The 22,337-nt window shown below is 38.3% G+C and overlaps 1 protein-coding gene across 5 annotated transcripts in view; it reads right to left on the bottom strand.

Moving 5' to 3' along the window:
• Positions 1-22,337, bottom strand: part of NBEA (neurobeachin) — a 468,711-nt gene that overhangs the window by 50,266 nt on the left and 396,108 nt on the right. For all 5 annotated transcript variants that reach the window (XM_075198991.1, XM_075198992.1, XM_075198993.1 and 2 more), the window contains 3 exons: positions 17,586-17,698; positions 9,509-9,649; positions 1,076-1,195 (listed from right to left, as the gene is read on the bottom strand). In XM_075198991.1, coding sequence (XP_075055092.1) covers positions 1,076-1,195; positions 9,509-9,649; positions 17,586-17,698 — 374 coding nt within the window. The remainder of the gene's footprint in view (positions 1-1,075; positions 1,196-9,508; positions 9,650-17,585; positions 17,699-22,337) is intronic.

Below are 22,337 nucleotides of genomic sequence, written 5' to 3'. Positions count from 1 at the left end.
TGAAGTATAAAAATAAAACCACACTTCATTTTTCATGGGATTACTGGTTTATCTTTCTTATGGCAACACAATATAAATATGGGAATGTATATAGATAAATATTTTTTTATTCTGCATGTTTTATGTCTCATTTCTAACAGTGACAATGTGCAAGTAGAGTGTCCTCGTTTTTGCATTAGTCCCATAATACCCTTATCTCCTGCTTTATGCATGTATGATAATATTATCACAAACAAAAGCTTGGAAAAGTGAGGATGGAAGTGGGTCTTACATCATTTGTGCTGTGATATATAATCACTAGGGAACGGGATACGGTTAGGCCCAGAAGTCCAAAAACTCAAGTATTATTCAAACCCTATGTACCCTCTATCTATGATGTACATAGACATATATATTACAAATTACACCTACATAAAGCATAGTTGCCAACCCTTAACGATTGGCCTCCTCTACACGGACCTCCTCACGGAGCCCCGCCCCCTCATGACCACCTCTACACCTCTCGGTGTAGAGGTGGGTGTGAGGAGGCGGCGCAAATCACGCCATTTTGGTGACACCCCTTGTGACGCAATGACGCAAATTAATTCTCCGGGAATCGCATCATGGATGCTTCAAATCTGCACACTTCACTAGGAAGTGGGCATATACGGGAGAATTGTCAGCTCTCCCGGAATCCGGGAGACCTACCCAGAATTCGGGAGTCTCCCGGGCATTCCGGGAGAGTTGGCAAGTATGAGATAAGGATTAGTCTGTGTTGCAGAAATTCTTCTATTGAAACCAATTTTAAACTTTTACCTGTGATGCATTATATGTGCCAAGCCCCCCCCCCCCCCCCAAAGATTTAATTGTTTAAGAATACAATTGTATATTCATTTTAAAAGGGTATTTACCAGCCTAGTCTTTTACTGTTGGTGGGACTTACATCTGTAAGAATTGCAATGAGATATTAATTTACATTGTCTTCAGGCATTTTCTTTAAAACAAGATAACAGCGTATTATAAGGAACACGTTACACAAAATATTTCCATTGCACGACTGATAAAATATTTCCCAGTGTGCTATTTCATTCCTCACCTTTACATCGGACGTGTCTCTCTGGCTGTTCCTCCATGATCTCGCCACAGCAGAGAATGTTCGGTCTGGATGATCAAACTTGTCCTCATTGGCATTGAGGAAAAATGTAGTGAAAGGTTCCTATGAGATAACAAATGAACCGAATATTATAGTAAGAAGCTATTAATGCAGAGTTGTTGACTATGCTTATAAATTATGTAAAAAAAATATTTCTAACTAACTATTATCTACTAACCATTGGGAAATGATTGTATACGTGACCAGACACCTATACACAGTGCAAGAAGTCATTTTGTTGAGTGGACAAATATTTATGAGAATACAGCTTAATAATTGGAACCTGTGACAAAGCCACTCAATGCCTCAGTGATGTCATTACTTCCTTCCTAAATAGATGAGAATGCATTCTTATAAATATTGGTTCAGACCAAAATATTTGCCTTTTACACAGACCAGTGTAAGTATATTCACTATTAAACTTTCAAAACAGAAACGTACTTACTTGGTGGTTACATGTAAGAAGAACTACACACAGCGAGTGTGTTACACACCTTGTCATGTAACACACAGCACTGGATTTTCATTCTAGCTCAATCTTATCATGCAAAGCTACAAACCCACACAAATTATTTTAAAGCTGTTGTATTACTCTACAGCATGGCTGTATCCACAGCTGGTGGTAGATTACACCAGCATGCTGCCCCAATGATCTGCTTACACCGCTTTTATATAAATCATATTTACTGAAACATGCACAGTTGAAAATAGACTTGTATATACTTTATATACTTGCAATTAAATAATAATGTTGGGGTTATTAGATAATAAAATGTAAATGCATGTAATGCATATAAACAGTTATTCATAATATATATATATATATATACACACACACACATATATACACACACACAATAAGTACGCAGGAAATGTGAGAAATTCCTTTAAACTAGGCAGAAAACAACCATTTTATTATATTTCTTAAAAAGAGGCAGATTATGAACAACACTAGACCTAATTTATGAATCCCTAACAAAATAAGAGTCTTCTTGGTGTAAGAAAAGTTCAACTAAAATATAGCGTTGTCTTAGACCAGTATAAAACTTGAATATATAATGAAGATGTATTAGCACAATGATGTGTGTTTATAATGTAGCAAATTGTGGAATTAGTGACCCTATATATAGCTGATGATGATGAACCGCTTCAGGCAGAAGGATTGGGGGGGGGGGGGGGCGGTAAAATAGAGGGCATTCATTTAATTATAAATAACATGGTGTTGTTGAAAACATCTGAACGAGTGTCTTCTACCTTACTGGTAGATCTAGTAATGATTAAAGAGTCACAATTTGTCATTTATGTCTTATAGTCTCAGAATACTAGCTACTTGTAAAACCTACCGCACTGAAAGTTAGTAAAGCCATAGACAGATGCTCCGGAAGATAAATTATTGCTTACTTTCCAGTGCATGCTATATGACAGTCTCATCGTTTCCATAATGCCACAATTTCCAAATGCTGTTCCAAACACATTCGTGTAACATCACGCAGCCTAGCAGTAAATTACATGCCATCACTCTGCTTGCAAAACACTTAATTAATCCTAAAATCTCTTCACACATAATTTTGTAGAGGCAACTCTGTGCACATTTAATTTATTTTTATTTTTAGCTCGTCATTGTAGTCCATTCTGGTGTGAAACATGAAATGACGGGGTTTAAAGTCACCAGGCTACTGCTGCCTGCATAAATTACCCTGTGAGGTATCACAGCCATGGAAACTAATTTTACTCTGAATCACACATAAAATAACCAGCCAGCCAACAAAAAACAGCCCGTAGGACCAGGACCCCACTGAAAAAATAGCAATTACATTACATATAGCCTATAATTGTTTTACCCATTCAGGGATGATTATTTCATACCTTTGTCACCAGACCACATTTTATAGTTTTTTCTATGAGTTGGTTAAAATTAAATATGTTTTAAATGCTCTGTGGGCTATCATCCATCTCACATTTTTTTTTTTTTTTGTTTTGACAGATAAGAAGCTATACAGGAAACATTAGGCAAAATTAGCAAACGCACACTATTCCACAAGTCTTTCCATAGTTATTTTACCCAATGAGTTCAAAGTTACCAAACAATGAATCATCTAGTTCTCCTAAGTATATGGATACCAAATATGTTTAGGTTATTTAAGATATGACAGCCTAAGGTGCCTATACTCTCTGAAAATATAATGAATTTGACCAAACTATCTACAATTTGCAGCGTGAGCCCAAAGCACCGCAAATCCAAATCAACATCCAATCACCTGTCAACCGAGACAGACAGGGAAGTAGTTTATGTGGTCGGTGTCCTGCCATAACCATTAATGTGCCGACCAACCAGATCTTTCAGATTTAGCCAAATGGGTGTATTTATGAGTGTGATCAAATCTGTGTGTGGCCTGCTCTAGAATCAATGTAATTTTAATTAGCTATATACCTGTATCAGATGACTAAAAACCATAATTAATACATTATGGCTACTTAAATGGTACTAGAGGCCATAATTGACAACCTGGCTCCAGGGGTGGGCTTTAAACCATTTATCCTATGGTGTACAGCCCATTAGAGATGTATCCCATTACGTCACTAATGTATATTTACCATCTCTTGTCAGGGACGTATGGCAACTCAATGATGATGTCACTAGTGAATTGAGAATCTATATTCTTGTGCTTATGAATACTGGTTTAGTACACAAATGGGTCCCTCCACTGTGTGTAGGCAACAGGTCCACCAGAGTATTAAAAAACCCAGAAAATAAATGAACAAAGAATGCTAACCTATACATTTTAGTCCTTACGGCTTAATTCCAGACAAACCACTACAAAGACCATCTATCTTTCTGAACTACTAGACAACATACCCATTGATGATAGACCATGGAGATGGATAAAACTATATAGTAATTTATGGTGGTACAGTTCTGTTATTTTTTTTTGAAGTATAGGTTGTTTTATAAATAAGTTTTCTACAAGTGTTCAATTAAACACAATACCATGAGGAAGACTGTCTGACATCCATAGACTTAGTGAAGCAAGACTGATATTGGATTAATATTTATTAATAATTAATAATTTATTTAATTAACTATTACATTTTTTACACATGCAGTCAACTTTGTTTATTTAATAATACACAGAGATTATATATATATATTATTTAATGCCAGTTTTACAGTGTGTGCATGCTTATCCTTAATACACACATTATATATATATATATATATATATATATATATATATATATATATATATATATATATATATATAGAGAGAGAGAGAGAGAGAGAGAGAGAGAGAGAGAGAGAGAGAGAGAGAGAGAGATATGTGTATATATATATATATATATATATATATATATATATATATATATATATATACACACATATATATACACACACACATATATATATATATATATATATATATATATATACACACAAACACATATACATACACACATTTATGTATATATTTACCTGACTGTTTGCCTTCCTCTTAATGTACATTGAAAATACTGTACAAATATTAAGCTTTATGGACTTGTTTTCCCAACCTCAGTGTATAACATTTAATGGTCCACACCTGTGGCATTTTCCTGTATTACTCCAATGAATATAAGACTAAAGTAACACTAATATAAACACATACATTTTATGTTCAGCGTCAGGAACAGGCTGATAAATGTATGCTTCTATAACCTTAGTCGTGGATTCAGCAGTGATGTGGCTTTGGTACAACGCTTTTTTTGGCTTCAACTCTGAATTAGTAATGAGCTTAGGGCCCCGTAGTTTGCCCTCGGGGCTTTAATAAGCTATATCCCATACAAATAAACTTTTATTATGGGCTTGGGCATTATTTTTCTTAGGGAACGTTTGGATAGAGTTACAGGAGAACGTGGGAAAGCTAGAAGTCCATGTATCTGCTCACCTTGTCAAGTAACAGAGAGTTACAGTGCTACAGACTTTGTACGTTCATGTTCTGTGAAACATAGCGTTCATCCCCAGTACAGGGTGACACACTGGTCACTCAGGATTGTCACAATAATGTTACATTTCACAATCCGTCCCTTCCTAGGATCCCGCTTCACCCCAGTTTATCATTTATATTTATAATTAAGAACACTTCCATTAATTGCCGATGTTGTTACATTTTTACAGTGTTGACAATTGTAATGTCAAGTTTAGTTGTTTCATGTCACACTGGTCACAAATCTCTGGGTGTGTCAGCACAAAACTATGGACAATACTGATTAAACACATGACGTTTCCTATGTGATGTGGTCAATCGATTAAACTGGACAAAGATTAGGGGGATGGAGAGGAACCATATAAGAAGTTCATCACAGAAATGGAATTCTCTTAGGAACTACAGATGTTGAGATACTAAATGGTGAAAGCAACTCTATACCCTGATTTCAGAGATTGTAAATTATTAGTACAAACAAGTAAAAGGGGTCCTGTGATGTCTGGGTTGTGGTATCTTGCAGAGCTAAGGAGCTGAAAAGTGCTAAATATTTATTGCACCCAATTATATAATAAGAATAATTTTGGAAACAAGAATTAAATACAATAAAACAGAAAATGAACATACGCAGGCCAGCTTAACATTTAGGCTGCAGGAGAGAAAATTGATCTTGGTTGTGCATACCACCCAATGGTCCAGATTTCCCGCCATCTAGATCAGAACAGCTTTGTCCAGCTGGTGGGAAATTTGGGAGGTATAGCTCATTCACTGCTGTTCTTCATGGCAGAGCAGTGATGAACGAGTGCCGCATGTTTGGAGGAGAGGGGAATACGGGCAGTGTCGAACTTCAAAAGCACTAGACACCCCTCCCCCTGCTGTGACATGCCACACCCCCATTGCGGTGTGTCCACACACCCATAGTGATGTTTTCACGCCCCCTATCACAATGCAGGAGGTATGCTTGTGTTCCAACAGAGGAAGCATGAAGCAGTATGGTCAATATTAAGTGTATAGTACAGCTGATAATCTGGTCCTGTATATGTGACACTTATAGAATGGCCAACATGTGTCCTATAGACACAGGTTTCTTAAAAAGTATAGGCCTTTCACAGACTTATACTATATTAACACACTGATTATGTTTTGATGAGTGCTGATCATTTATTTCTAATTACAACTTGCCATTTCCAATGACTTTCTGTGTCACATGAATATGCTGCTATCAGTTGTGAAATTGTGTGAACCAGCAGATTTACATTGCTTCTATTTATAAAGTGTACAGGCAGTCTGCTATATGTGCAATAACAGGTTAGAAAACACACCTCAGTGTAAGTCGGGCTTGTGTTCACGTTACTACTCTTCAGTAAAACAAACATGAACCAATCTGCCTTGAGAACTCAACTGCTCTGTGAAATGACATTTATTTACATGTGTGAAAGTTCCAAGCTGCTCTCTTGAAAATGAAATGCCATTTACAGCCTCTAGTTGATCAAACTGCTAAGAAAACAAATTGTAAAATATAAGCTTAGCTTTCACCATCAAAAATCTCAGCCAACTGAATTCCCCCCTATGTGTGCTATGTTAATATAGTGTGCGGGAGGGGGCAGTATGTTAATATTCTATGTGAGGGAAGGGTGGGTCTTAATATAGTATGGGAGGTAGGCTATTTGACGAAGTGCAGGTGGTGGCTAATTATTTAATTGGTGCTATTTTATTTGTGGGGTGATGATGGGGCAATTTAATTTAAGTTAATTTAATGGTGGGGATATTTAATTTAATAGTAGGGCCTATTAATTTAAGGTGAGGTGACGGGACCTTTAATTTAATGCTGGGGTGGTTTTGGGCTATTAATTGAATATGTGGCTGATTTTCGGTAGGAGGGCCATTTATTACATTTGAATATGAATTATTTAATGCTGGGGATGGTTAGGGAAATGGTTAAATTGGTTAAAGGTAAATGCTATTTAATTTATTGCTGGGGCTGTTTGGAGGGAGAGAAATGGAATACAATTAATTTAATGTTGGGGCTGGTTGAAGGGAAATAGGTGTATTTATTAAATGTGTTTGCTATTATTGTAATGTCAGGGCTGGTTGGGGGGCAATAGATCTATTTACCAAATGTGAATATTATTATTTTATTTTAATGTTGGGTATGAAGGGAGGCATAATTATAAAATGTGGGTGCTACTGATTTAACACCAGGACTTGTTGGAATTTTCTAAATCTCATGTACCCATTCTTTTTCCAAATAGGGCCTCCAACATTCCAGGATCCAGACAAGAAGCAACTGATCTAAAGACATCAACAGCCACAAGTGGTGAAAGTGACAAGAACAGGTGAGCAGGACAGTCTGCCAACTGTCCTGAATTTGGTGGGGCAGTCCCGACTTTGGGTGACTGTCTCGCTTAGTCAGGATTTAGTCTGACTACAAGGACAGTTGGGAGGTATTTCCTGCTTCACCGTGTACTACTCATGAAGGCAGAGCTGTGTGCACCTAACAGTAGTGCACATAGTATTCCCTGTATATTGTATAAAATTTGCCTAAAATGATAACCATGTTACATCATTGGTACCCCTGTCTAAAGTGCCCCAGTCCCCCCCAGAGCCTTAATCCAGCTGTGGGCCAGGGTGTCAGATTTACACCTACTGCTCTTCCCAGTACCACCCCTCATATTATATGTTTCAGGTTAACCCTGTCACATCACCGGCAATTGAATTTCCCTCAAAATGTCATGCCTACAGGAGTGCAGCCGCACCCTGTGCTGACCACGCTCCTTTGGTGGCACCGCCGATGCGCAGCGGCATACAGCTCCATTACTTCTCACCTGTGGGGGGGGGGGACAAAAAGTTGCTGTACCAGGGCCCCAAATTCTTCTTGGCAGCCCTGCTAGGAACCAGTGACATTGTATCACTAGCACCCACTAAAGTGATAGGCTATGACTATAGGTTCAGCTGTCTGTCACCACTATTTGTTGGTGATGGATACAGCAAGTATAATCCTCTTATAGCCGGCTGAGGACTGGGGGATGTGACAGAATGTTAATGCTGGATAACTTACAGGTATTTAGTATTGAATCATTAGTCATTTGTAACCGCTCTGCTCTTAACCCTACGGTCATGGGATTTTTTTTTCTTAACCACAGTTGCTGTAGATGAAAATTTCCTTACATAGAAGTGTCACTCAATTAAGTATTGCTCAGAATATTTTACATTTCTAAGTCAATTTGGTATTTGATTCCACTGATAACTTTTCAGATTTTGTGAGAAGAGAGCAGACACCTGACAAGTTAATAGAATTCACAATTAGTCACTAAGCAGCATGGTTGTGGTGAAAACACGGTCACTGTGGTGGAGATTGACACAGAAGATGTCTGCGGCTGCCGCCATCACACTCAGTTCAGTGAGGAATGTAACAAGACTGAACTGGAATCTCATTGGGCTGGACGCAGGAGGAGTATCAGAGTACATATGCTTTAATAACCCGAGTTACTCAAGTATTACACCTCTCCTTATAGTACAGGTGGATTTTGGTTGCATTTATTTTAAAAGTATTTGATTCTTTCACAGTTTTTGTGTGATCTCCCTAATAAACAACAGTGATGTTAATTATCATCAGATAATATCTCTGGTCATTTTTTTATTTCAGTACAGATTCCAAGAAAATGAAGACATATTAATGGCAGGGATTCAAATATACTGAAATAATTTCAATTGAAGAATATGTAAAACAAAAGGTGACGCAATGTCAGTACTATGCTTAGACTTGAGCAGAGGATAAGTAGTGCGCATAGTCCCTTAATAGGCAAGCAGTGGCGGATCCAGGGGGGGGGGGGCACCGGGGCAATCGCCCTCCCTAGTAGCACAAGCATACCTTTTAAATTGCCAAGATGCTGATCAAAGGGGCAAGGCCAACGGGACTAGCCAATCAGAGTGAAGGGGGCGTGACTATGTTAAATCGCCCCTCCTAAAAATAAAGTCCATTTCCGCCCCTGTAGGCAAGTGGTACAGTCTTCAACCAGGACCATATCATTAGTGAAGAGGACAGGTAGGAACTAAACAACACACAGAGGTAATGGTTTACTCATAGGTTTGGGTGGGCTCAAGTTATCTAGTAAAAAACACAGCAGTAATGGAGATCTAGGAGGCGGATCAGGCGTAATATAAGTTATAAGTGCACAGCGAGGCGGAATTAGTGGCGCTATATAAAGAGCAGATGATGATGATGATCAGTGGATAAAGTGTTCTTAATGGCCATTTACCTGGCAAAACCACAGTAGTGCAATCTACAGGGATACCAATTATTTAGTTATAATACAAGCAGACATGGAGTATGTTACTTTGTGTGATTCCCGTCAAGCTAAATCAAACTGGTCTTTGAAAAATATAGAACACAAATGCTGATGAAACGGATACTTACGATTCGAACGAGCCAGCATAGCGTATAGGTGGCTGCGGAGTAATGTGAATTGTAATGGTACGGCGGTGTCTGGTCATCCTCCCAGGTCTCATAGCGCTCTGCGTAAAACACTGCTCTCTTTGGATTCAAAGCCCCAATTGGCTGCAAAACAAATAAAAATAAAAAATGACAGGATTAATATATATATTTTTTTAAACTTAACAACCTATGTGGTATACAACTGCTTATATCAATTACTCCCCAAACACACTGCAATCACTCCAGCATGTTTGTCAAAAAACTGCTAGTTTCATACGAAAACATTTCTAGAATGTTGCAAGGTAACAGGAGAAAAAAACCTGCTATTTGATTTCAGCGATAACTCTTTAGATGCTGTCAGATGAATGTTGACAGCTGACAGCCTAATGAATTTACATTAAACAACAGTTTTCACTAATAGTTTCAGAATATGTAGGGATACTGCTGTGGGTTATCCAACAGTCTTATCTATCGAGTGCAACACAAAATGTATTGCATGTAAGTGTTGACATACCCATGTCACATTCCAGCAAGCTAAGTGACAACTTGATTTGCTTCTCACGTTGTTCCAGAAAGAGATACGTATGGATACACAATACAACATATATGAAAACACTTTACACCTGCTGATGCAAACACCGCTGGAAGTGAAATCATTCAGTTACAACGGTTGTATAACAATATTAAACACATACAGCACATTCCTTCATATATAAGAAGACACTAAGGTTCAGGGTTGCTGTGAACAGCATGTTTTTAATCCATCCAATAATAAATATGAAAGTATATAGGAGTGTGTAATCTGCACTGAATTATTTAATCCACAGCTCCCTGCTATTATGGGCTATACAGCAGGAAAAGCAAACACTACCATTGATATATTATTTAATACCGTTGATAAACTGCAGATATAAATCATTCCAGGACTGGGCAAACAGTTACTTTAGGTGGTCAGTGGGTAAGTACCATCACAATTCATTCTTATCGAATCCTTGTCAAGTGTTAAATAAAGGAGGATTAGTGAGGAGGAGAAATAGCAGCCTCTAACTGGGCTAGTTGCCCCAAGCCTGAAATTCTCACAGCAGCCCTGGGAGAATGTGTGTGGAGACTGCCTGCAAAGCAAATCAATACGTCTGCTGAAGTCTATCACTGGAAAAACACGTCTAATGGAAAGTGACTTTGGCTCACACAGGATACTTTGTAAAGCACATTTAATGATGAAAACAGCTCATGTAGAACAGCTGATGGTGTTTGGTGACACTAAGCAGAAATACTAAATAGTAGGTTTGAAATTTACATTTTGTGAACAAAATTAAAGTCATGTTGAGAAAATAAAGTGTAACCTCACAAGGGAGTTGCATCTTCCATGTATTCCTTTTCCATTTCCTATAAGAGTGAATTATTGGATTCTCTGAATGGGCCATTCACACTGTGATCACTATTGTATTGGACTGTAACAAGCAGCTCACACTCTACAGCTCATGTTGTGGTGAATCCACCAGGCAGATAGAAACAGGCAGTAATCACATATTACAGCTCAGAGCTGAATCTCAGATCTTCACGTTAATTATATCTTACATCAAGATATACATGGCCCGTGCTGGATAAACTCCTCCCATACACACTTGGTACAAGTAATGACAGAAGAGAAGAGAACAGGTAAGAACTGACCTGACAATAGATGACAAAAACTATTCTTTTAAGTCATAATAACTACAAAAAAAAAAAAGATTAGTGCTTTTTAAATGGAAGCTAATACTTGTAAAAGGACACCTGTAGGAAAATATTATTATTGCCACGTGCAAACATCAAGGGGACGATGTGGATGAGTCCATAAGGTAGTGTACTGTCCTGATAGTGAAACAAGTGGCACTAAACAGATCTGCACTGCAGAGAGTGATCAGACTGTAAATGACCAGATCATCAGGGTATGACTGAATGACAGAAGACAGCTATATGCCTGATGGGTGGTCATCTGCCCACAGGGGCTGCAGCCTACGGTACAAGGCTTTTGGGGGAGGGGGGGCGCGGTGGAAAAATTTTGGGGACGCAAAATTGTGACAGGGAAATATATAAACTAAAATTCATTGTAAAGTATAAGAATAGTTGTTCTCCACAGTAAAAAGAAAACATGAAATAAAAATGTAGTAAGGTTGTACTCTTGGTAAAGGCTACAGGCGAGTCATCCTTGGGCAGGTGCTTGAGGAGTATCAGAGACAAGGATGAGAACAAGACGCAGACATTGCGCCCCCCGTCCCCATCACATCGTCACCCTCAGTGGCTCTTCTTCACGCCTCCGTTCTGCTATACAGTTTTAATTTTAATGAAATCGAAATGAGTGACAAAGATTGCTGTGACCCAAGAACATAAATATTGGTGGGGGATGAAGGAAACTGGATTTTAAATTAAGGACGAGTTCATTTTACCCAACACCTACTAGCCTGGTATGGAAGCCGAGAGGGCGCGTTGAGCATATTAGCCTAGGGTGTGTCCTGAACCCTCAATCAGGCCCAGATCTGCAGATTACACTAACCAGCCCCATGTGATCAGTCCGCTTGACCAGAGCTTGACTACGCTAAGGGGGTATTCAAGTGTTAGCGAGTTCGCTAAAATACTCGCGCTCGAAAAATATTACCGTTAATACGGTAATCTGCGCGTAAATACCGTTAATACAGTAATTTACGCGCTGAATTTCAGCTGAAATCCAGCGAGTAATTACCGTATTAACGGTAATATTTTTCGAGCGCGAGTATTTTAGCGAACTCGCTAACAATTGAATACCCCCCTGTGCCAGGACCGTATAGTCCTTAAAAACTATTTTCCGGACAGCACTCCATGATCAAAACAACATGTGTTCTCCAATTTCTCAAAAAGTCACAGGGAAAAAGTTGGAAAGTCTTCAGAATTGTAACTCACAGATGAATAGCAATAACATTTTCCTTCCTGAACATAAACATACTGATAAAATGAAAGAAAGTCTTGCAGTGCTACATTAGTTTTGCCAGAAGTATTCACACTTCAATACGCTCATTTGCATTATTACAGTAAGAGGCCTGAAGGCTTTATCACTTCCTGCTCCTCCAGCAACACACTAATTTGGTGCATAATTGTTATGCTCATCATCTCCTGCCACTCAAACAGCTCAAGTATTAACAGATAGAATTCCTGTGTTCATTGGAAGGGTGGTGATGCCTCAGACTCCCGTCATTGTTAGTGACAGTTAACTATAATGAACCCATCTATAACAGAGAATACCAGTAAATCAAACATGGAGAAGGAATGCAGATTTTCTCTTTTTTGTTTGAATAGGGGAAGATTTCTAATCGGCACATTAAGGGGTAAATTTACGAAGCTGCGGGTTTGAAAAAGTGGAGGTCTATAGCAACCAATCAGATTCTAGCTGTCATTTTGTAGAATATACTAAATAAATGATAACTAGAATCTGATTGGTTGCTATAGGCAACATCTCCACTTTTTCAAACTCGCAGCATGATAAATTTAGTCATATAAGTAATGACCACTATTTTTTTTTTATAAATCAATCTATATAGAAAGCGGTGTAATTGCTTGTTGTTTTTCTATCTAGCATCACAACTATTGATGCATCATTGTTCTGTGACTGCAAGTGGGTCAAAAAAGAACATATTGAATATGACAAGGGACAACAAAATCTGATACCAGGACCACACTGGGAGTCTCGACCCACAGGTTGCACACCCCTCTCCTAGGTAAATGAGAAGTATTAAAATAAAATATTAATTAATTTCAATAAAGTCCCGTGTATATACAGTTATCCAGACTGTAGAGTCATATTTCCCTGTTGTACATGCACTCACTTGATATATGAGGAACTTATGTCTTTATTTCCGGTTTTCACTTTAGCCCACCTGGAAACCGATTACTCCAACAAGCTACTCTCATTTAAACCCCCTAAAATCAGAACTACTACCACTTCCTAGTGACCTCAGGACCTGCAGTAATCAGTTACCATAAGCAATAAACATCATCAGCCTTCATACCAGAAAAACGCATGTCCCCATTATATCAAGTGAGTGTATATACAACAGGGAGACACGGATCTACAGTCTGGAAAACTGTATTTTATTGTAATATTTATACTAGATTTGAAATACTTGTTGTTACATGTTTGTCTACAGTATAGCACCTGGACAAGGATCACATATGTTATAGACTGTTTAGTAAAGTGTGGTGGCATCTGCAGATTAGTGACAGGCAGCAATATTTGTGTCATTCTTGAGGCGCCTGAGGGGCTATCTGGTAAAGCATTATCAAAAGCGTCAATTGCTGATTTTGCTGATGATCTTTAACAACTGCTGCTCTGTTAAAGCATGTTTTTTCAATGCTACTGCAATGTCTGCAAATATATATATATATATATACCGTGTATATATATATATACACAAACACACAAACACACACACACACACTTATAGATATATACACACACAGACATATTACATAATATATATATATATAATTATTGGAAAAAACTGCACTCACATCTTCAAGTAAATCCTCTTTGGGGTGTTCCACAATAGCTCCCATTTTCATAGTGGCTAGTACATGTTCAAAAAATAGAGACGGCACTCACCATTTAAACCATACTTGGCAAGTCTCTCAGAACGTCCTGCCCCCAGTGATGTAATGCTTGTTTGAGGTCTTTTTACACTGTAAAAAGACCCAAAACAGGGCATTGCGTCACTGGGGGCGAAGTCAAAACGACGTGAATCGCGAAGCCCCGCCCCCTCCACCCATACACCCCTCCTGTCCTCCAGGATCTCCCGGACCCGGCCAACATAAGGTTGGCAAGTATGTTTAAAACAGATAGATTATTCTTTATTTTCAATCCAGTTCCTTTATATTATAGTTGATGTTTCGGTCTTACATCCAGACCTTTTTCAAGACAGATTTTTCATTGAACAGCAGAGAAGATCTAGGTCTATGCTTGTCTTGTCTGCAGCCTCGGACTGGCCTGCCGGGCAGCCGGACTATCCACCGGTAGGTCCGGCGGGGGTGAAGCTCCGCCCACTGCGCTGTTGGGGCGGATCTTACGGGGAACACTGGAGTTCAGATGTCGGCGTACAGCAGCACCGCAGCGAACACGTCCACTACACGTCATCACTATCGACGAGGATCTCTAGTCAAGCGCCTAGCAACACTAGCGTGCATTCCAGCTGACACGCAGGCTTACACAGATCCAGATCCATTTCCGGGACTGCCGCGCGACTGAACAACAGCAAGTATTACTTAATGCTGCTGTATTAAATGGAATTTTCTCCTATTAATGATTGGTACATTCCGGATGGACACCCCTTTCTTTATCAGGTCTTAACGGCCACTGAAACTATATGTTAGATATAGATAGTTAGATATAGTCCTCTAAGTGTGTTGCTCTGTAATATTGCATGTTCAAAGATATTAACACTATGCAATGTAGAATGTAAATCTTGTTAGAGCAAACTAGCTGATCATAAGAGTTCACTTCTACAACTTGAGGACTATACCCCCCCGGGATGGATATTATTTGGGTTTTTTTAACACCAGTAATACCTGCATCACATAATCGGCTGCAGGTCTTCACTCCTTAGGAGTGAATATTGCTTCCATATCACAGGAGTAGTGGTCTATATGGTGTAGCTTTTTACTGAAATATTTTGAATTGTGGTGTTTTTATTGTTCAATTCATTTACTTGTTATAGCTGATGGTTTTAATTCTATTTTATTAACAATAAATTATACAATCAATTTTATCTGGTCACCCATATATATTCACTTTGAATAATACGTATTACCAAATCTGGTTCAGTATACAGTTAAAAACCAAGAAGTCAATGAGCACCCAACAATATTACATTTTTGGACCTTATAATGAAACTTGTTAATGTCCTTCAAAATAATACTGCAGCATAAAAGAAAAAAATCTACGTAGGGAATGGAAGTTTTTTGTTTAACAGCAAGTTTTACTTGTGTAGCTTAAACACACTAAAGCCTTATAAGATGGATCACAAGTAAAAATAAAGACTTATTTACCAACTCTATATATATATATATATATATATATATATATATATATATATATATATATATATATATATATTTACCAGGTGTCCTTGTTCTTTACGTTGCTGTTGTTTAAGCTGACTACACCCCCTTGACTGGCCACACCCACTCTTACCGTTGGCCACACCCCAATGTAGTGGGCCCCTATCACTGCATTCCCCCGGTGGGCCCTTCATGCCCCAGTCCGACACTGCTTGTCTGCTGTTCAATGAAAATATGTCTTAAAAAAGGTCTGGATGTAAGACCGAAACGCCGACTATAATATAAAGGAACTGGATTGAAAATAAAGAAAGAATAATCTGTTTTAAATGGTGAGTGCCCTCTCTATTTTTTGAAATTGATATATATATATATATATATATATATACACACACACACACACACATATATTCAGTGTATACGGTGGTATGTCATATAGCCACTTCTCCCACTGCCTAAAACTATCGAAGTCCATTCACTTACATTGCATTAACTTTTTCATGCAGCCACTTCTTAAATATATATATACCGGTATATATATATATATATATATATATATATATATATATATATATATATATATTTATTTTCCATAGTTCAAAATGCCTTCATGCTGTATACTAAACAGTATTACAGCACTGGGAGGCCTGCAAGTTATCCCTACATAAAATACATGATGTCTAACACTCATAATATGTGCCTATTAATTGCTAACATTTATAGCACATTGCCTGTTATGAATAACACAGAGAAGGGAGGGAAATGCCAATTAGCACATCAGTAAAATTAACAGCTGGTTACCATATTAAACGGAATTTAAAGAGACTTTGAGTTTTATCGTTTTTACAGAGACACCAGGAAAAAAACAACAAAAATCAAATATGTTTACAACACAGATGTTCCACGGAGACATTGAAAACATTGTTAAATAATATACTGAGGGGTTTAAATGAGTTCAGGGATGAAGACATTAGGAAATATGAACAGCTTTATAAAAACATTTACGAAGCTTACGGCAGAGGAGTAATTGTCAGGTTACAGAAATAAGGAGGTCAAACAAATCAGTTGGTCAAGTAAACAAACATGGACAACAATCAGCAAATGATTGTGCATATAACTTCACCACCTATCACCTTAAACCCCCTGCTTCTAGCACCCACACACTGAGCAGTAATCACCATAAGACAAATTTACAATGATAATATCCACTTACAATTAAACCCAGAGCAGCGCAGAATGGACAGGTTATGACAGGAGGGGATTACTGCATGAATAATACGTCTGTGCTCTGACAAAGCTTTGTGCAATGCTCACACTACGCTCATTATACGTATACATAAGTGGATAATATTGTTTCCTATAGTGAAGACACTGCTCCCCTGGCTTTTACATTGTGGCCGACTCTGGGTACTAGAAAGGAGATGGAGACTGGAACCATATAAGAGTTAGCAATGGGCACTAGTAAGTTTTATTTTAACGGTTGTACTATCCACCACTTCTTTTACATCTTCTATGTCGGTGTACTGGTAAGCAGTGCTTTACAGGAAATGAATAGACGGTGGAATTAATAGCAGTGGACATAACGTTAGCTAAGACTAAGGTGATGTATGAATTCCTATCTAAGAAACAAACTATAATTACATAAGGTATCATACAGCATTATACATATACAGGAGCATTGAAGGACAAAACGCTACATACGTCAGTTACATATTTTTTTCATGTAGACGGGCTCCATGCAATATCCCTGACACATTATACATTAACATGTGTTGTTATGAGAACAGGGAGGTGTCCTGACCATAGGGATCAGTGACAGGAGTGCATGGAAACACAGGTTAAACTCAATACATGACCCTTTATGTCTTGTTAAACATAGATGATCAATTATATGAAGGTAATACGCAATTGTGTGCTCTGTACTTTTACCGTGATCTAAGTATATTTCATTAAAAGCCTTTAAGAACTTTTTTGTTCCAACAAAAACATGAATAATTACCTTTGAAAGATCCCTGAAATTTCCTGGTAAAGTTAAATCCAACTCCTCAGATTCATAATTTGTTAACACCCATGGAAAAACAGGATACTGATTCAAGTCGTTATATGTTCGCCCTGAGAAGAAAGTTGCACTTGTTAATTAATAGAGAAATAACAATTAGGGATAAGAACCGATTCATACACAGAAACATGGACCCATATTTATATTGTACATTATTAATGACACGGGAGGTCACTAGTTATCCAATAAGAATTCCTTCAGAGCAAGGAGAGTCTGAGGTCAAGCACAAGTGGTCACGTGACATGCGCTCTATACTATATATACCAAACATATAGCTAATACAACACAATGGAAATCAATGTTCCAATGTAGTTGTATGGCCAAGAACAAATATTGTAGGATAACGCCATCATCAGAAAAGTAAATTAAAGGGGATTAAATTCAAACATTAAGATATGAAGCAAAAAGGTAATATATGTGAGACATGCCTTCTGCTGTTTGTGATGGGCTGGAGAATATCCTAATACAGTTTTTTGGTTTTTTTAAAATACAACACACAATATTTGAACAAAACCCTTAAGTTGCTAATCATTAAATAATAGCCACAAATTCAGGTGTTATTTTGGAAACCCTAAGCTTATTAATTAATTCTCAAAAATAATTAATATGCCTTATAGCATTCCCATTATACCTCCTTCACCAGCTAGTATACATTAATGTAAAATGCTATATTTATTAATTAATCCAAAACCAGGGTGATCTAGAAGTACAGTATATTAAAACCAATTAATCATTATCTCATATATAACATAACATAAACATTTCTAGAAATTCAATACCGGACACGTAACAGAATTCAAAAATATAAACCTAAGAAGAAATACCTGCAGACTAGTAAAGTATGCGTTTGTGATTAACACAATTCATGCAAACATAATTAATGTAATTATAGAACACAATAATGATCCTTAGATAAAATCACAGGTTAATACAGAATATCCATCTTCACATATACAGCCATTAAATAGCTGTTTCAGTTGTGGTATTTGCTGTTGTGAAATGTGGACCTCAAGCTCTGTTTCATTCACAAAAATAATGTCCACTATTCAAATAGCGACAATAGCCAGGATTACATTCATAGAATTCAGCTAGTGTCATCGGATGCAATTGGTTGGCAGTGGTAAGTGAAATAACACTCAGGTACTTGGAGTACAGGCAGCCAGGTAACTTGATATGAAGAGCAGATCTACAGCCGGAGAGTTTGTCCGGGACTCAGGCTATTAACATGTAGACAGCAGCGCTTCCAAAAGATTTCTCATCACTTATTCAAGAATTAAATCTAGAGCTAGATTTTCAAACCTCAGTAATACTATTGCCTCATGTATAGTTATTGCATGTAATGTAAATTAAAATCCTCAATCCACAAATTCACTTCTTGTCAAACAAGGAGTTGAGTATATAACATAACCATAACGTGCTGTGTATGTAGCAACAAATGGCATTATATGGCCCCTCACTGCGCCAAGGGAACAGGCACAGCTTCCAGAGTCACATGACCCCTACCATTAATTATCTGGGTTTGGTTTTCCCTAGCTGAAATTTAAAATGAAAATCTATCCCCGTGCAAACAGACAGATAACCTAGGTTATCAATTCCCAGACTGGGAGCAGATTTACAGTTCTGTCATAGGACTGTTTCCTTCTAGATTTTAATGATTGTTGCTTTGCCAGACATGGGATCCTGAACACAGTTTTCCTTGTTCTTTGGGGGTTCATCTAAAGCATCAAATTGCAGCCAGCTTCAAGAACTAAAAACACTTCTGCATAAAACGCCATTCATACAAAGCGCACGAGGACCAGGGCATAGCCACATACAGACACCAACCACAGAGTTGGTGGGGCCTTTACACTTGTATAATGACCGGTCACAAATCTAGGTATTGTGTAGACACGATGGTAAAGTATAGGGAAATTACACTTCATGCAAAATAATATTAATGTGGATAAAGAAATAAATGGGAGTAAAGTCAAGTTTGTATCAGAACTTCTGCACTAGATATAATGTAACCTGGATTTCATAGAAGCTGGATATTACGTGACGATGAAGCGGGATCTAACGCTAGCCACACATGCTGCAATATAACCCACAAAACTGGCCCAATATCGCACTGTGTGTGGCCACAAAGAAAGCACGATGCCTGATGAAAATAGAAAAAAAATGAATCATTATTGGGCATAGTGAAAATTAGCTGAAAGATGACTGCTATTATTACATAGCAGGGACTATTATCATCTATAAGCCCACTGATAATCCCACAGTCTCTTCTACCACTAAACTTCCTTCACTTCCTTTGGTCTCTCCCGGTTGACCTCATCTCTCACCCACTGTGATGGACACTTCCTTGTCCTCTCCCGCTACTGCTCCATCTCTGGTTTCACCAACTTAGTCTTCCCACTCTCCGACCACAACCTCCTTTCCTTCAGCCTCACCTTACCTCATGCCCTCTCCCCTGCACCCATATCCACATGTCCACAATGACAACCAAGTACTCTTAACCCAATCCACTTCACATCTTCACTAAAACAACTATTGTCTCCTATGTCTGCATTGTCCTGCCCTAATCAGGCCGCCTCTTTCTACAACAAAACACTCACTTCAGGCCTAGACAATGCAGCTACCATATACAGTCTCCGACGATCCAAACCCCAATCATGGCACACCAAACAGACCCGCTACCTGCAAAAGTGCTCCCGCACTGCAGAGCACCACTGGAGGAAGTCTCATTCCTATCCCGATATGCTATAAATTCATCCTTTCATCTTACAGCACTGCCCATTCAATTGCCAAACAAAACATTCTTCAAATCTCTAATATCCACCCAGTCTTCTAACCCACATCGCCTCTTTGCCACCTTTAACCCACTTCTCTGCCCACCTGCACCTCCTACCCCTGCCTCCCTCCTGTTCCTGCTATCAGCCTGGGTATGTGGCTACCATTCAACTGTAATGGTAGGCCACATTGTGGCCAACCACGTGTTTCCAAAATGGCCAGTGTTCCTATGTGTGGCTACTCTGGTGGCATCATTTTACCGACTGGTATAGAGGGTGTAAAGAGCTGTCCCTATTGCTAGTCCCATTCTGTACATTATTAGATGAAATTCTTACCATAGATTCTCTGATTTTTATACGGTAATACTTACTAATGGATAATGGAAGTTCATCATAATCAAATTAAGTAAACAGGGAAAAGGTAAAGTCTCCAAATCTTCAAGTGTTCCCTGAAAACCTGCCTAAGATATTCTACCGAGTCCACACAAAACATACATCTATTCTATTTCTATACTCAAACATCCTACTAACCCCAAACAAACATTGTTTTCTAACTGAATGAATATGCAATTGGTGGCACTTAACATCATTTATCAAGCAACCAGGGGTGGCATCACCATGCCCAATAGCAAAATTTGGAGAAGTACACTGGAATCCCGGTCCACCCTTCCAAGCCCCCAGCTCTTCTGAATCCCCCGCTCTTCCCTGTGCATGTGGCAGCCCCTGTGAATGCTCAGAAGATGGGTGGACCATTATTCCTGGGTCCCCCTCCCCTCCGTGTACCACAGAGACCACATCACCTGCAGTGTCTGCCATTCCGCCACTGTAAACACCTATTTTCCTATAGATTATAAGCTTGTGAATAGGGCTCCCTTTACTTTGTCTTATAAAAAACAGTCTTGTTTTATTACTGTGTGTAAAGCGCTGTGGAGTGTGCTGGAACAATATAAGTAAATGTTAATAATAAAAGGCAGGCTGTGTCCTAGGTGTGTGCTGGCAATAGTATTACGTTATGACCAGATATGTTATGCTTGGTATATGACCTGTGTATATGTGCTAATCACATATATTTTATATAACATTTACACTGTTTAAATAACATTTCCCTTATACTTGCAGGTTGTGATATTGGGCCACACACACACACACACACACACACACACACACACACAGACACAAGGATCTACAGTGTAGGGTGATCATGCAGACTGTCATGTAATTCCAGGAATAGCATTTATCATATAGTCTATATATAAAGCAGGAAAGCCACGTAGTATTTTTCTTAGGATAAAACAGATGTAAGCTTCCATTCTGTACCACTCACTATTTGGTGTCCTGTTATAGAGGCGAGTACCCAATACTCTGGGATTTACTGCAGACACTTACAGAATTACTCAGGGAAGCGGAATATTACATAGCAAATGACAAGGAAATACTACACCAGTCCAATTAAAACCTTCAATTCAGACAAAGAATGCCTTAGTGTATCAAAACCAAAATAAAAAACTTTTTTCTTAATTAAAACGTTTAATTTAACAGTTTACTTTTAAAAGGTGACGTAGCTCTGAGACAGCTGACAGAAAAATTAGAACTGCAATTCCTTGGTGATAATGTTAATGACAGCAAAATATTGTTTAATTAGATGATTCCAGCATCTGGATTAACACTCTCGGAGCGATGTTCCTATGCTCGCCTGCGTTTTCACACTTTACAGACATTTTGTCATCTCTAGGTCATTAGGAAAGAATTTTTAATGATTTTTTTTAGAAGCAGGCAGTTCAAGTTACATCTAATTACATGACAATAATAAGCCCGACATAGACTGAATCTAAATATACACGTAATTAGTTAGCAAAAGCTAGCACATCATGGACTAAAAATGCAGAAATTAGGGGGAGGGCGACTCAACTATACTCATAATATA

Source organism: Mixophyes fleayi, chromosome 2, assembly GCF_038048845.1.
Source record: "Mixophyes fleayi isolate aMixFle1 chromosome 2, aMixFle1.hap1, whole genome shotgun sequence".
NCBI classification, from domain to species: Eukaryota; Metazoa; Chordata; class Amphibia; order Anura; family Limnodynastidae; genus Mixophyes; species Mixophyes fleayi.
Note: the sequence above shows the minus strand (reverse complement) of the source record. Positions and strands in the feature narration are given on the sequence as shown.